This window comes from Rhamphochromis sp. 'chilingali' (assembly GCF_963969265.1).
Source record: "Rhamphochromis sp. 'chilingali' genome assembly, chromosome: 10".
NCBI lineage: Eukaryota > Metazoa > Chordata > Actinopteri > Cichliformes > Cichlidae > Rhamphochromis > Rhamphochromis sp. 'chilingali'.
The window spans coordinates 19307619-19321494 of record NC_137937.1 but is presented as its reverse complement, the minus strand read 5'-3'; the positions used below and the strand labels follow the sequence as shown (position 1 = coordinate 19321494).

Genomic DNA, 13876 nt, shown 5'->3' with positions numbered 1-13876 from the left:
CTTCACATTTTCCTGAGCCATCCAGAGGGTCAGAGTGGAGTCAATGACGGCCGTTTCTGGCCTCTGGCCTGATTTTTGACACCCCTGGTCTAGAGCTGTCATTGTTTTAGGATACATAATGATGGACATGCTAACAACACTTTAAATAAGCCTGTGTAAAAATAAAACAAACCAAGGCTAGAAACATTTTATTTTGACTACAAGTTACATGCTTTATTTAATGCCTGAGGAAGATAACACTAATAATCAGTAACATTTTATTCAACAATAAAAATGCACTCATACAAAAATTATTCAGCAATGAATTTGATCTTATTTTGCCACTCTAATAAACCCCCAAAAGCTCAAAAATAGGGGAGGTCAGCAGCCCAGTCAATCTCAGAAGCCTTTTGACTCGCAAGCTGTTGATAACTTGATTTGCAGGATAAAGAAGCTATTTTGACATGGAGTCAGCAGCTGACCCCCCCTGCTGTTTTTGCTGGCCAGCAGTCTCTGGGCAGTCTACTGTATAACCACACCATCCTTTTACAGTAAAACTGAGACCACTTGTAAGCATCAAATATGGAATTTGAATGTAAAATTATGATACATGGGGGCAAGTTGAGAAACTACTAATTGCTCTCAAACACAATAAAAGTTGCCATAAAGGCAGTAAATTAAAAAACAGTTCAAGTTGTTGTATATGTTTTACTGACTGCTCTTGTGACTAATGGAGTTTTCTATTACTCCAGATTACTACACTGTGGCAGAATTGTAGATTAACGCTGTAATCTTAATTCATAAAGTCTGACAGAAACCCAGTAAAAGAATCTAAGCCAGTGATAGGCTACTGATTTATGATTAGAAGACTCCCAAGCCAAAAAATGACACAAGTCAATTATTCACCTCAACTTGCCAAAGATCAAAGTGTATTGGTTGACCATGAGTCATAATAAGACTTTAGATGGTCTTAAATTTTCGTGTATTTCAGGGTGACGACTTCATTTGCAGTTGGAAGGTAACATCCCATACCTGTAAAAAAAATGTAAAAGTTCAGAGAATATTATATAATACGACAAGTTAGATTGTGTGCATCAAATGTCTGACCTCAGCTTATCTTACACATTGTGAGATTGGTTCACTCACCAACATTGAGTGGGGTTGTACCACTCAGCAGTTGCCAGTAGTGTGATGAATTTCCTGCCAAACCATTTACACTCTGAAGGAATGGTCCATAGTCATCATGTGGTATGTACTGAAAGCTGGAAACATAGGGAATGACTTTTTAAAGAGTGAAGTGGACAGTTTTTAATATAACTATGAAATCCTTTTTAACAATGCAAATAGTTTCACTCTCTATGTTTTTACACATAACTCTGCATTCAGTTATTAGTTATTATTAATCTCTGGCTGTTTTGCGTCTTTTGTCCTGTCTCCCTCCTGTGTGAGGCCATGTGATTGTTGGGACTTTCTGTATGTTATTGCAGGGTCTTTATCTTACAAAATAAAGTACCTTGAGCAAATGTTGTGGTGATTTGGTGCTATATAAATAAAATTCAACTGAAAAGAAGAGTTATAGAAGGTCCTCTATTGTAACTGCACAAAAGAGCACAGACACTTTCAAAAACTCATGAGGATTTATGAAACATTAATGAAAGGACGGCATTTCTTAAAGCTAAAGATGTTATGTGGTTTTTGACTGTACTGTACATATACAGGTTTCTGTGGTCTACTGTAAGAAAAAAGTATGAAGATTTGTTTTATTTTAAGATGTCAACAAACATTACAGGGCACAATTAGTCATCTGGAATTAAAAATTCACACCCAGATATACGGGGTCTCAATTTTAATTAAAAGTTAAGAGAACAAAACAAAAGGTATGGCTTCTTCTAGTAAGGAAACAGTTGATATCATGGTCTTACTTGAAGCCTTGGTTTGAGTATTTCAGTCTCGTCAGTCCACCGAAGAGGCTGCCTCTATAAGCAGTAGAAGTGTTGTAGGTCTTAATGTTAGTGGGTGACACATTCACCTGCACTCTGAAGTTAGTGTTACCTTAAATAACAAAGGAGGGTGAAGTTAGTTTATCGAAGATGAGCAGAAAAACAATAAAGGTGATCTTTTTGCTTTATAGCTTACCCTGAGCTGATGTCCCACTAAAAAACAGCAGCAGCAGGGCTGCAGAGAGGAGAGCAGGCTTCTTCATTTCAACTGCAGAGCAAACATAAAATTTTGATATGCAAACATGAACACAAACATACGTTGTGGGAAGCAGTTCCTGAACACTGAGTATCACCATCCCAAAATACAGCATTTATAATGGAATAAAACCTCTTCATGTTTTATTATTATTTTTATTTGGTACGTGAGTTTATCAAGTCATCTAAAAGTGAGGTGTGCAATATTAAGGAAGTTCAGCAAAGTTAAGCTTTTCTTGCTTGATAAACCCTAAAGTCTAAGTTGGAGATAAAGAGTATCTCATTAGTGGCCATCAACTTTCCCTGTTAAGTCAGGCTTTCTGCTTCAGACTCTGAATGCCCAGGATTTCATGTGTCATGTTATCCCTGTGAGTGTAGCCTACTCTAACCAGAGACGTTAGCAGATGATAAAATGGTGACAAAAATCTGTAAAAAACATGAAAAATGTAACAGAACCGCACAGAGCAGTAAAAGAAACATTTTAATTCAAGTAAACTATTTTAATTTTGACTGCTTTGGGTGCTGCCTTTTATTTCTAATATAAAGACTGCATGTTAGAAATCTGAAACCTTAGACTGGATACATTTAAATATTAAAGGTTACTGTGCCTTTGAAAAAGAAGGAGACATGGAAATCGCTTTAGTATGTTAGTAGATCAAAGGTAAACTGCTTTTATTTATTATCAATGATATTTAAAGATATTCTTACCTTTTTCAAGTTCTGTTTTCAATAAATGTGTAAGAATGCAGCCGTGGAGGTTGTAACTTTTCAGTTGAACAGTTCCTCCTCCTCAAGTTGAAGCTGAACTACAGATTAGGAACTTTTATACCTCTGCGCCACACATAGCATTATACAGAAACAACCAATGATGATACACAAAAATAACCAAGCCCTTTACTTGTGCAATCAAAAAAAAGAGAAGCTTATATCTGTGTTGACTAACCATGGATGTTTTCGAATGACAAAAGGTGACCATGTATATTAAATTGCATAGGAGGACTTTTAATTTGAATAACATTTGCCTGCTTTGCGTTTCTGTGGGCGCTCTGTGCTAGCAGTGTCCAAGCGTTTTGTTTTTTTCCCCCCCTTTTCATTTGCATATTAGTCAACTGAAGTTGAACTGAGCCCCACACTTTGGGAAGGTCCGCTTTAGTGAGAGTCATGCACTCCATTCTGTCTGGGTTAGACCAAGCTTTCACCTTAGCCTTGACCCATGACAGTGTACGTAGTGTAGATCAACTTATCCCCAGGACACTGAAACAGTGTAAAGTTCCACATGCATGCGGCTTAAGAGGAAGAGAATGTAACCCTCTCAAAGTTATCCACTGCTATTCAAGCCAGTTTTAATGTTTAATATATGCAGTACCAATTTTATCCAGCAGAGGGGAGTGATGGCACTATAGTTGTCTTGCAAAGCATTATGAGGTAATACAGTTTTTTCTGAATGCTTAAACCCTAACTGTGATTCCTGTAGCACAATCTCTAAAACTATTCAGACTTATAGCAAAACCACTCACTGAGTTTGCAAAACTAAAAGCACAAAAACTGCTTTGCACTCAGTTTGCAATTTTGTAACACACACTTTGCAAAACTGTAGGCACAATTCACTGCACAACACTCAATTACCAAATTTCCAACACACTCCTAGCAAAAGTATACACATGTATGGCTATCATTAACACTAATTTGCCAACTGTCTGGCACACTTTCACATGTGAAAACTTTTTTAGATAATTAGTTCACTTTGCAATCAGCCTAAGCACTATAATACAGGTAAGCTGTGTGTGCGGAGTACAATGGAGGGAGCAGAAAGAGTGAGAAGTAGAGGAGGCCGAGGAAGAGGACGTGGAGGTGAAGAAGTAGGATGAAGAGGATGACAAGGACAAGGAGGAGCAAGAGGAAGACGAGGAGGGGGGAGAGGAAGATGAGGAGGGGGGAGAGGAAGATGAGGAGGGAGGATAGGAAGGGTAAGAAGAGTAAGAAATAGAATTGCTGATGACATCAGAGCTACAATAGTGGACCATGTAATCAACCGTGGAATGACCCTGAGGGTAGCTGGCCAACGGGTCCAGCCTAACTCGAGCCGCTACACTGTAGCAAGTACCATAAGGACATCTTGAAATGAGAATCGGTTAGTACAGTCACTTCGCACAAAGACTTGTAGCACTGCCATATGCCAATGAGAAACACACCAATACCATTGATGTAAAAATACTGAAGTTGTTACTTTACAGAATTGCTAGATGACCAGATGCTGGGGCAGAGGAAGCATGTTCACTGCAGACCAAGTAACCCATATAGTCATTATGGCGATTGCAAATAATCCTATACTTGGAAATAAACACTTGTGTTTGTTTTGATGTGTTTGAATAAACACCAGTGCTTGAAGTTTGGATCCCTCTATGCTTATGGATCTATGACAGAAGTATGAGCTCAAACTGACATGGCCTACCTTGTGCACAGAGAAAGCAAAAGCCAGATGTGTTTTGTATTCATACCATCAGTGTGCAGTTGGCGCATTGTGTGCTTAGTAGATGATGGCTTGTGTGTACTGTTTGATACGGAAACACCATTTTTACGAAGGTGTGAAGAGTTAATCTAGCTGTGTTTGCTTTTGCAAGAGAACTACAATGTTTTGATTATTGGGTGACAGGTTTTCTTATTTGTGTGAAGAGTTTTGCAAAATGAGCCAATAGTTACAAAAAATGTGCTTAAGCAATCAGAAAAAACTGTAAGAATAATTGCAGTGCAAGCAGATAGAGAGCAAGCCAGGAAAAAAAACAGAGCATAAAGTATTCACCGGAGTAAATAGGAACTTTAAAAAAAATAAGTGTTAAGGTTTTGACAGATAAAGACTTATGGGGATTTGCTCACCATACATCCCATTCTCCAGTTGTTGTTTTTTTACTTTGTTGTGACATAATGCGAGAAATAGCACCATATTTTACTGTTTTCTTTTTCCTTTCCTCACCAAACCAGAGTGGTTAGTGGAGGCTTTTATTAAACAGTTATTCAACAGTAATGCACTAATACAAAAATTATTAAGCAATTTATTTGTTCTTATTCTGCTCACAACCCCATAGGAGCCCCCAAAAGCTCAAAAATAGTTGTAATTTCACAGCTGATCTTAGAGACTTGCTGGTGTCCAAGAGGAGGTCAGCTTCCCAGTCAATCTCAGAAACCTCCTGGCTCCCAAGCTGTTGATAACTGGATTCACAGAATGCAGAAGCCATTTTAAAGCTAAGCTGCCCTTATTGGCTGTTTTTCCTGGCCAGCAGCCTTTGGAGAGTCTACTGTATAACCAAACAATCTTTTTACACTGAAACTGATATCCCTTGTCAGTATATAAGTACCTCTCAAACAATGGAATTTGAATGTAAAATTATAGCACACAGGGGCAAGTCGAGAAACTACTAATTACTCTCAAACACAATAAAAGTTGCCATAAGCGCAGTAAATTAAAAAACAGTTCAAGAACTTCAGTTGACTAATATGCAAATCTTGCATGTCTTTAAACTTTAAAATGTTTTACTGATTACTCTTGTAACCAATGGAGTTTTCTGTTACTTCAGGTTGCTACACTGTGGCAGACGTGTAGATAAAAGCTGTAATCTTAATTGATAAAGTCTAACACAAACCCAGTCAAAGAAACTAAGACAGTGATAGGCTACCAACTTATGATTAGACACATTTTGTCATGAAAAGCTTCCAAACAGAAAAATTACCAGGTTTAAGTATTAACTTAAACCTGTCAAAAACCAAAGCATGTTGGTTGCCTATAAGTCAGAATGAGATTTCAGATGATCCTGTTGTGTTGAGGTGTATTTAAGGGTGATGACTTCATTTGCCTTTGGAAGGTAACATCCTATACCTGTTAAAAAAAAATTTCAGAGAATATTATAATGGGACAAGCCGGACTGCGTGCATCAAATGTCTGACCTCAGCTTATCTAACACATTGAAAGAATGGTTCACTCACCAACATCAAGTGAGGTTATACCACTCAGCAGTTGCCAGTAGTGTGATGAATTTCCTGTCAAGCCATTCACACTGATGAGGAATGGTCCATAGTCATCATTTACTTTGTATTCAAAGCTGTAAACACAGGGTATGACTTTTCATGGACAAAATTATGCACAGTTTTTGAAATAACTGCGAAGCTCAAAAGAAGGTTATTGTAATTGCAAAAGTACAAGAGCACCGACACTCTTGAGAACTCATAAAGACTTATGAAACATCAATGAAAGGAAGGCATTTTGTTGAAGCTAAAGATGTGATGTGGTTTTTGACTGTCCTCTAAATATATGCAGGTTTCTGTAGTTTACGATGATCAGATGAAAGTGTGAAGAATTGTTTGTAAAGGTCAGCAAAGCTGTTTCATCTTGACTAAATGTCAACAAATAGCAGAAAACAATTGGTCATCTGACAATCAAAAATCCACACCCAGAAACACAGGGTCTCAATTAGAATTACACATTGAGAGAACAAGAGAGACTGTATAGCTTCCTCTAGAAAAGAAATAGCTGATTAGATGGTCTTACTCAAAGCCTTGGTCTGACATTTTCAGTCTTATCAGTCCACCGAAGAGGCTTCCATTAGGAGCAGTAAAAGTGTTGTAGTTCTTAATGCTAAAGGGTGGCGTATTAACCACCACTTTGAAGTAAGTGTTATCGTTACCTGTATGCAAAGATGAAAAACAATAAAGGCGACTGGTCAGGCCTACGTGACTATTTAAGGACATTTTCAAATTTATTTTTCTTTTTTTAATTTAGCTACACTGAAGCTTACTTCGAGCTGACTGCCAAACACAAACCAGCAGCAGCAGGGCTGCAGAGAGGAGAACAGGCTTCTTCATTCTGACTGGTGGGTAACACAATTCACACCTAAAAAGTTAGATATGCAAACATGAACACAAATATTCATCAGGAATGCATAAATCGAACCATTGTGGAAAGCAAATAAAAACCTCTTAGTCTTTTTTTTTCTTTAGGTACATGAGAGTAAGAGTACGATTAACTAAATGTTGATAATCAGTAAATCACTAAAATTTTTCTAAGTGGTCAGTGTGCAACACAATAAAAGTATAATAATCACTGTTGGCTGTTTTTTGTCAACAATGACAAAGAGCTTGGTTATTTAGCTTTTTTTTAAAATTTAGCTTTTTTTAAAATTTCTTTTTACATTAAAATGAACAATGATTTATTCATATATATATATATATATATATATATATATATATATATATATATATATATATATATATATATATATATATATATATATATATATATATATATATATATATATATATATCCAGTTAGAAAAATCTTACCTTCTTCACCTACTCCTTCCAACAAATACAACTAATGCACCAGTGGAGGTTGGTAAGTTTTCAGTTGAACAGTTCCTCCTCCTCAAGTTGAAGCTCAACTATAGATAAGGAACTTTCACACCTCTATGCCTCACATAGTATTACACAGAAACAGCCAATGATGATACAGAAAAATACTTCCTGACAGACTGCCTTTGGATCCCCACACCCACCAGTAAATGTCTCTGCATGCCTGATTGCATTAAACCTTTAGTAGTTATAACATTACATTAAAGCACTGAATAAAGACTTTTTGTACAATAGTATTTTCTTCCTGACTAGTTTTAGTACTTTTTTGGTTTCTTCCCCAACCAGTTGTGGCAGATAACTGGCCCTCCCTGAGTCTGTTTTTTCATTATCAGTCTATCCTCTGGACCTACTGTCAGAATAAATATTTAAAAAAAAACGAGCAACAGTCAACAGCTGGAGTATTCATTCTTCCAAGGGCGCAAAAACATCAAATACAAGGTTTCATGCAAGTGCTCGAAGGAGGAAGTTCCCAGTGACCTGTTTATTACATTTTGTCAATCCCACCCTCCTTTGCCTTAAAACTGTCACACATAAACACTTTTTCTTCTACAGGCTTCTCAGAAGAACAAATATGAACGTGTGTACTGTAATAAGCAGCTAATATTTTTTTGCAACCTGGGAGTACTTCCAGGCACTAAGTGTACTAAGTGTAGTAGGACTGCCACGATTAGTCAACTAGTCATGATTACGTCGACTATCAAAATCAGCAACGACTAATTTAATAGTCGACGCATCGTTTGAAGCTTTGTAAGAAAGACGCGGAATAAGTAGTAGGATTTAAGAGCGTAATAATGGACTGAAACAGAAGATGGCAGCACCGCATGTACAAGGATGCCAGCTGCCATTAAACCCCAAAGAAGAAGAAGCAGTTACATTACATTACAGCGACATGGCGAAGCCTGTTCAAATTTGAAGACTCCCAAACGCGGCCGAAAAATGCATTCTGCATTTCCCCAGATTTGAAGGATAAGTCGAGTGCATCCTTCGTGGCCCAACCTATCCCAGGATTCATAGCGCGGCCCAGCCAATTCCAGTTCTCCAACAATGGTGGCAGCTACTTAGTTTTACAGTTTTTTCTGATTGCTTAAGCACATTTTTTGTAACTATTGGCTAATTTTGCAAAACTCTTCCCACAAATAAGAAAACCTGTCACCCAATCATCAAAACATTGTAGTTCTCTTGCAAAAGCAAACACAGCTAGATTAACTCTTCACACCTTCGTAAAAATGGTGTTTCCGTATCAAACAGTACACACAAGCCATCATCTACTAAGCACACAATGCGCCAACTGCACACTGATGGTATGAATACAAAACACATCTGGCTTTTGCTTTCTCTGTGCACAAGGTAGGCCATGTCAGTTTGAGCTCATACTTCTGTCATAGATCCATAAGCATAGAGGGATCCAAACTTCAAGTACTGGTGTTTATTCAAACACATCAAAACAAACACAAGTGTTTATTTCCAAGTATAGGATTATTTGCAATCGCCATAATGACTATATGGGTTACTTGGTCTGCAGTGAACATGCTTCCTCTGCCCCAGCATCTGGTCATCTAGCAATTCTGTAAAGTAACAACTTCAGTATTTTTACATCAATGGTATTGGTGTGTTTCTCATTGGCATATGGCAGTGCTACAAATCTTTGTGCGAAGTGACTGTACTAACCGATTCTCATTTCAAGATGTCCTTATGGTGCTTGCTACAGTGTAGCGGCTCGAGTTAGGCTGGACCCGTTGGCCAGCTACCCTCAGGGTCATTCCACGGTTGATTACATGGTCCACTATTGTAGCTCTGATGTCATCAGCAATTCTATTTCTTACTCTTCCTACCCTTCCTCTCCCCCCTCCTCGTCTTCCTCTTGCTCCTCCTTGTCCTTGTCGTCCTCTTCATCCTACTTCTTCACCTCCACGTCCTCTTCCTCGGCCTCCTCTACTTCTCACTCTTTCTGCTCCCTCCATTGTACTCCGCACACACAGCTTACCTGTATTATAGTGCTTAGGCTGATTGCAAAGTAAAAAAGTTTTCACATGTGAAAGTGTGCCAGACAGTTGGCAAGTTAGTGTTAATGATAGCCATACATGTGTATACTTTTGCTAGGAGTGTGTTGGAAATTTGGTAATTGAGTGTTGTGCAGTGAATTGTGCCTACAGTTTTGCAAAGTGTGTGTTACAAAATTGCAAACTGAGTGCAAAGCAGTTTTTGTGCTTTTAGTTTTGCAAACTCAGTGAGTGGTTTTGCTATAAGTCTGAATAGTTTTAGAGATTGTGCTACAGGAATCACAGTTAGGGTTTAAGCATTCAGAAAAAACTGTAATACTTAGTTTGCTCTTATTACTATTTCTGGGTCACAAAATGAACTTAACATATTTTCAGGTGAATGTAGCTGTGTAAACCTCAAATATCTGCTCAGTTTATCAAGACATCACATATTTGCAAAAGTGCCCGACGTTTTCGGAGACGTCTGTTACCCAGCAGCTCGATAGCTAACCGGGGGCAAGGCTCACTAGAACCCGTGAGAACACCGGACTGCCGGCAAATCCGTCTTTCGCTACTCAGGTTAAACATGATATATAAGTCACTTAGATAACTTAAAAATGTTGTTTGTCTTTTTTCATTGTTTTATTTGTTCCTGAGTAAATCAGTTTGGCTGAGATTAAAGTTATAGTTTTTACACAGCTGAATAAATGTCAAACAGAACTGATTAAACAGAAGTGTGAGATGCTCGAGAATTTACTCCTGTTATATTTTAGATAGCAAGGAGTTTATTAAACTCCACCGAGACAATCTGCAAATGTAATTAAAAGTTTAATAAACTATCATCTTGTCTTTATTTTCAGTTAGCACCTACCTTAAACACTTCAAGCTGTAAGCTAATGATAGTTATATAAGAGCAGATGCATGCTGGCGCAATAAGCTGTAGTTTTACGTCCAATGGATGATGATCTGATTAGTCAACTAATCGCAAAAATAATTGGTGACTAGTCAACTATCAAAATAATTGTTCGTGGCAGCCCTAAAGTGTATACTTGACTCATACAGATCACACTAGTTGGAACATTGCATAACATATTTTCCCCATTACCGACATTGTGTGGGTTTAACTCCTTTTTCGGTTTCTTCCCCAAACAGTTGTGGCAGATAAATTATTCTGTTTTTTCATTCTCAGTACTCAAGTACGCATTCTTGGTGATCCTTGCTTTTGCAAGTTCACACAGGAGTCTGGACTTCTGGAGATCACAGCACCATCATTTTACAATTGAAATGGCACTTGACGACGTCAGCCCCAGAGTTTTTACTACCACCCCCCTTTTAATTTGACTGTGATTAATATTTGCAATGGAAATTACACATGATCTAAAATTACACGTTATGTAATAAGCTGATTTTTTTTTAAAGATAAAGGATAATTTTTAAACAAGTATTTTAAGCACTTTGACAAAATTTACTTTTACATACGTTCTGTTTCATTGTGTCTAATAAGCTTCACACAGTTAACTGCAGTCACTACATGACTGAAACACAAACTTTATCTCCTAAAAGACTATGGATGCTGTTGTGCTGTTGACCTCGGCCTCTCCACATGGCTCCGAGAGATAAAGGCTGCCGCACCCAAGCAGTAAACACTTTTATCGCGTGTGGTTAAACAGAATGCTAACATGATTGGTCAAAAAGTAGCAGACACTCAAAAGTTACAAAAGACAGCTGGTGTTTGGAAGAGATCATTTCAGTATCTCCATGTACCAACATGCTGTTTCTGCTCCCAGTGAAAAACTTCCTCCTGGATTAAAATGTTTTTAATGTTGGATTTAATTCAGAGTAAGCTGTTAAAATGAGAACAACACATTTTTACATCAGACAATAAGGACGCGCCCGCGGCGGGTTGGAAAACAGTGTGCAGGGAGTCAGGCGTTCTCACCAGCTATAGTGAGCCTTGAACTATCAAGCTTGTGGGGTAACAGACATCTCCGAAAATATCAGATTATCTTAGCGAATAGTAATATATTGATAACTTGAGCAGATGTTTGAAGTTTACAAATCTACATTCTTGCCTGAAAATATTGTAAAAGTTTATTTTGTGTCACAGAAACAGTAAAATTTTAAACTTTGAGAAATGGCCTCATTATTTCCTCCTGACCTACATTGTGTGGGTTCAGTTGTTTTTCAGGTTTGGTTATTTTAGTGTGACCCCAGACCCATCGACTAACAATGGAGGAGGTGGGGTTTGTGACCTGTACTGCAGCCAGACACCAGGGGGCGATAGAGAAATTTTGGCTTAATTTTTGGGGAGCTATTACCTGTGAAAGTTCTCAGACATGGGATTGTACAAGGGGCATACAGGGGCAGTGTTATTTGGAATGAATGCGCAACAAGTTCCCTCAAAAATTGAATACACTCCTTCTCTTTTTGTCAATAGCATCTCCAAAGCCATTCTGTTTTGCTATGTCATGAGACCAGTGTAGGGACTAACGCGTTATTAAGTAACGCGTTACAGTAACTACATTATTATTGTGGTAACGAGCATGGTAACTAGTTATTATGCCAAAATCAGGAACGCATTAATCGTTACTGGGATTTAGATAGGGTCATTATTTGTTACTTCTTGCGGTGGCTATCGCGGAGCTTCCACAGATTCAGTAACATTAGCAAGTGGTGGAGACCAGCAGGTGGATGAGAGAAAGGGGAGGCAAGACGAGAGACCCGAGGCGGGGCCGGGTGTTCTGGGAATCCATCCTACCTCAAAAAACATCCTACCCAATGTTTCTGCACACACGCGGCGCATGCACACAACACCAAAGCCGAATTAACTTCTTTTTCTCTGACCCATCCGCTCCGAGTGTCAGGTGAACTGAACTTCAGGTAAGAAGTTATGACCTGCAGTCTATCTGGGTCAGATATAAACCAAGTTTAGGTGGAGTTTATTTTCGTTATGATGGCTTTTTCATACTGGGTACTAGCTAGCATGACGGAGTTTCTATACAGCTGGGTGGATGCTATGATGTTACTGATGCTGAACTTTATTTTATTCATAAGGTTAGTTAGTTAGTTGCCAACTGTCCTCTAAAAAACGGAATCGTCCCGCATTTAGAGAAAATATTACGCGTTTCATATTAAGGTGAAAAGGAATGTCAGGAAGCTCCCCTGGCTTCTGCTCTGCAGCTGCTGAGTGAGCCCTCATCTGGGACTCTCCTCAGCTCTTTCTGGGATAGTGGCGCGGCTGCCCCTCTGTTGGGCTTCATTGGTCTCTTGTGTTCTGAGGGGCCTCTGGATGTCTGGAGTTTTGATCTCCTCCATACCTGCTTCAAGCCCTGGAGGACGGGGCAGTGGCCCCCCCACACCCTCTAGCAGATCATTACATGAAGGAACCTTTTAAATACAAGCGCGCTCATGCTCACAGGTGTACACACGGGTGCTCACACACACAAATTACACCCTTTTTGGCCCCTCCCTCTCCTGTTTCTACTTCAGTCATGAAACTGATCAATGATCAGCTGATTGTCTCTCTTGTTTGTTTATCGCCCACTTTGCGCCAGAAAGTAGAAACCAGCGGATGTCGCGTTAAACAACAGCAGCACGTTTAAGCTTGATCAGCTGTTGTTAGAATTTATTTAATATTAATTTCTAGTATCAGCTGATGTTTGCTGGAGCCACAGCTGTAAAGCTGCTGGTCATGATGTCGGTTTGGATACGTGGTGAGAGGGAAACAAGAAGATGAAACCAGGAGATGTCCTTACTGAATCATCAGAGCTGAACAGGTGATGGAGAAACAGGTTTACCTTTAGGTGACATGAATGAGTTGAAGGGAAGTTATGAACTGTTTCTGAGAGACAAATAACACCAGGATCCTTTTCTATGTAGCTGACAGCTGGTAACTGTGCAGGGGCGGGTCTAGCAAAGTTTTGCCAGGGGGCCAGGTAGGGCATTAACAATGAGAGGGGGGCACAAAGAAATCCTTTCTTATTTGCATTTAAAATGTCTAGCTTTTAAAAAATAATTATCTGAATCTTTCAACAAACGATTGATAGATTGATGCATATATACCATCAAGACAGTGTACATCACTGTCACAACAGCGTTTGTTTTCATTCAAAGGCTTTATGGTTTTTCCTATAATGGTGGGCCGGGCTCTAGTCAAAATGCCTGGGCCGATTTTTTTGTCCCAGTCCAGCCCTGTATGTAGCTCATCTGCAGTCTGGTGTTGCCTACATCTTCCTATTCAGAAGGCAGAATTTCTGAGTACAATCAAAGGACCACGGCTGCAGTTTTCATGTTGGATGTAAAAAGCGCACGTGACGCTGTGAC

The 13876-nt window shown here is 38.8% G+C and overlaps 1 protein-coding gene across 1 annotated transcript; it reads right to left on the bottom strand.

The window, feature by feature from the left end:
- Positions 1-232: 232 nt before the first annotated feature.
- On the bottom strand, positions 233-7603 carry LOC308404492 (cobalamin binding intrinsic factor-like). Its single transcript, XM_080894564.1, has 9 exons — positions 7506-7603; positions 6962-7056; positions 6715-6850; positions 6153-6268; positions 2883-6045; positions 2116-2187; positions 1902-2031; positions 1126-1241; positions 233-1011 (listed from the first exon to the last, which is right to left on the bottom strand). The coding sequence occupies exons 6-9, from the start codon at positions 2180-2182 to the stop codon at positions 950-952; spliced, it is 375 nt and encodes a 124-aa protein (XP_080750690.1). The 5' UTR covers positions 2183-2187; positions 2883-6045; positions 6153-6268; positions 6715-6850; positions 6962-7056; positions 7506-7603; the 3' UTR covers positions 233-949.
- Between the last annotated feature and the right edge of the window lie 6273 nt (positions 7604-13876).

What these genes read in the sequence shown, in the direction of transcription:
- LOC308404492 (XM_080894564.1), bottom strand. Translation starts at nt 2,182, where the DNA reads ATGAAGAAGCCTGCTCTCCTCTCTGCAGCCCTGCTGCTGCTGTTTTTT. An exon ending in TAGTGGGACATCAGCTCAGG is followed by an intron (nt 2,032 to 2,115) that starts GTAAGCTATAAA and finishes TTGTTATTTAAG; the next exon opens with GTAACACTAACTTCAGAGTG. An exon ending in TACAACCCCACTCAATGTTG is followed by an intron (nt 1,012 to 1,125) that starts GTGAGTGAACCA and finishes TTTTTTTTACAG; the next exon opens with GTATGGGATGTTACCTTCCA.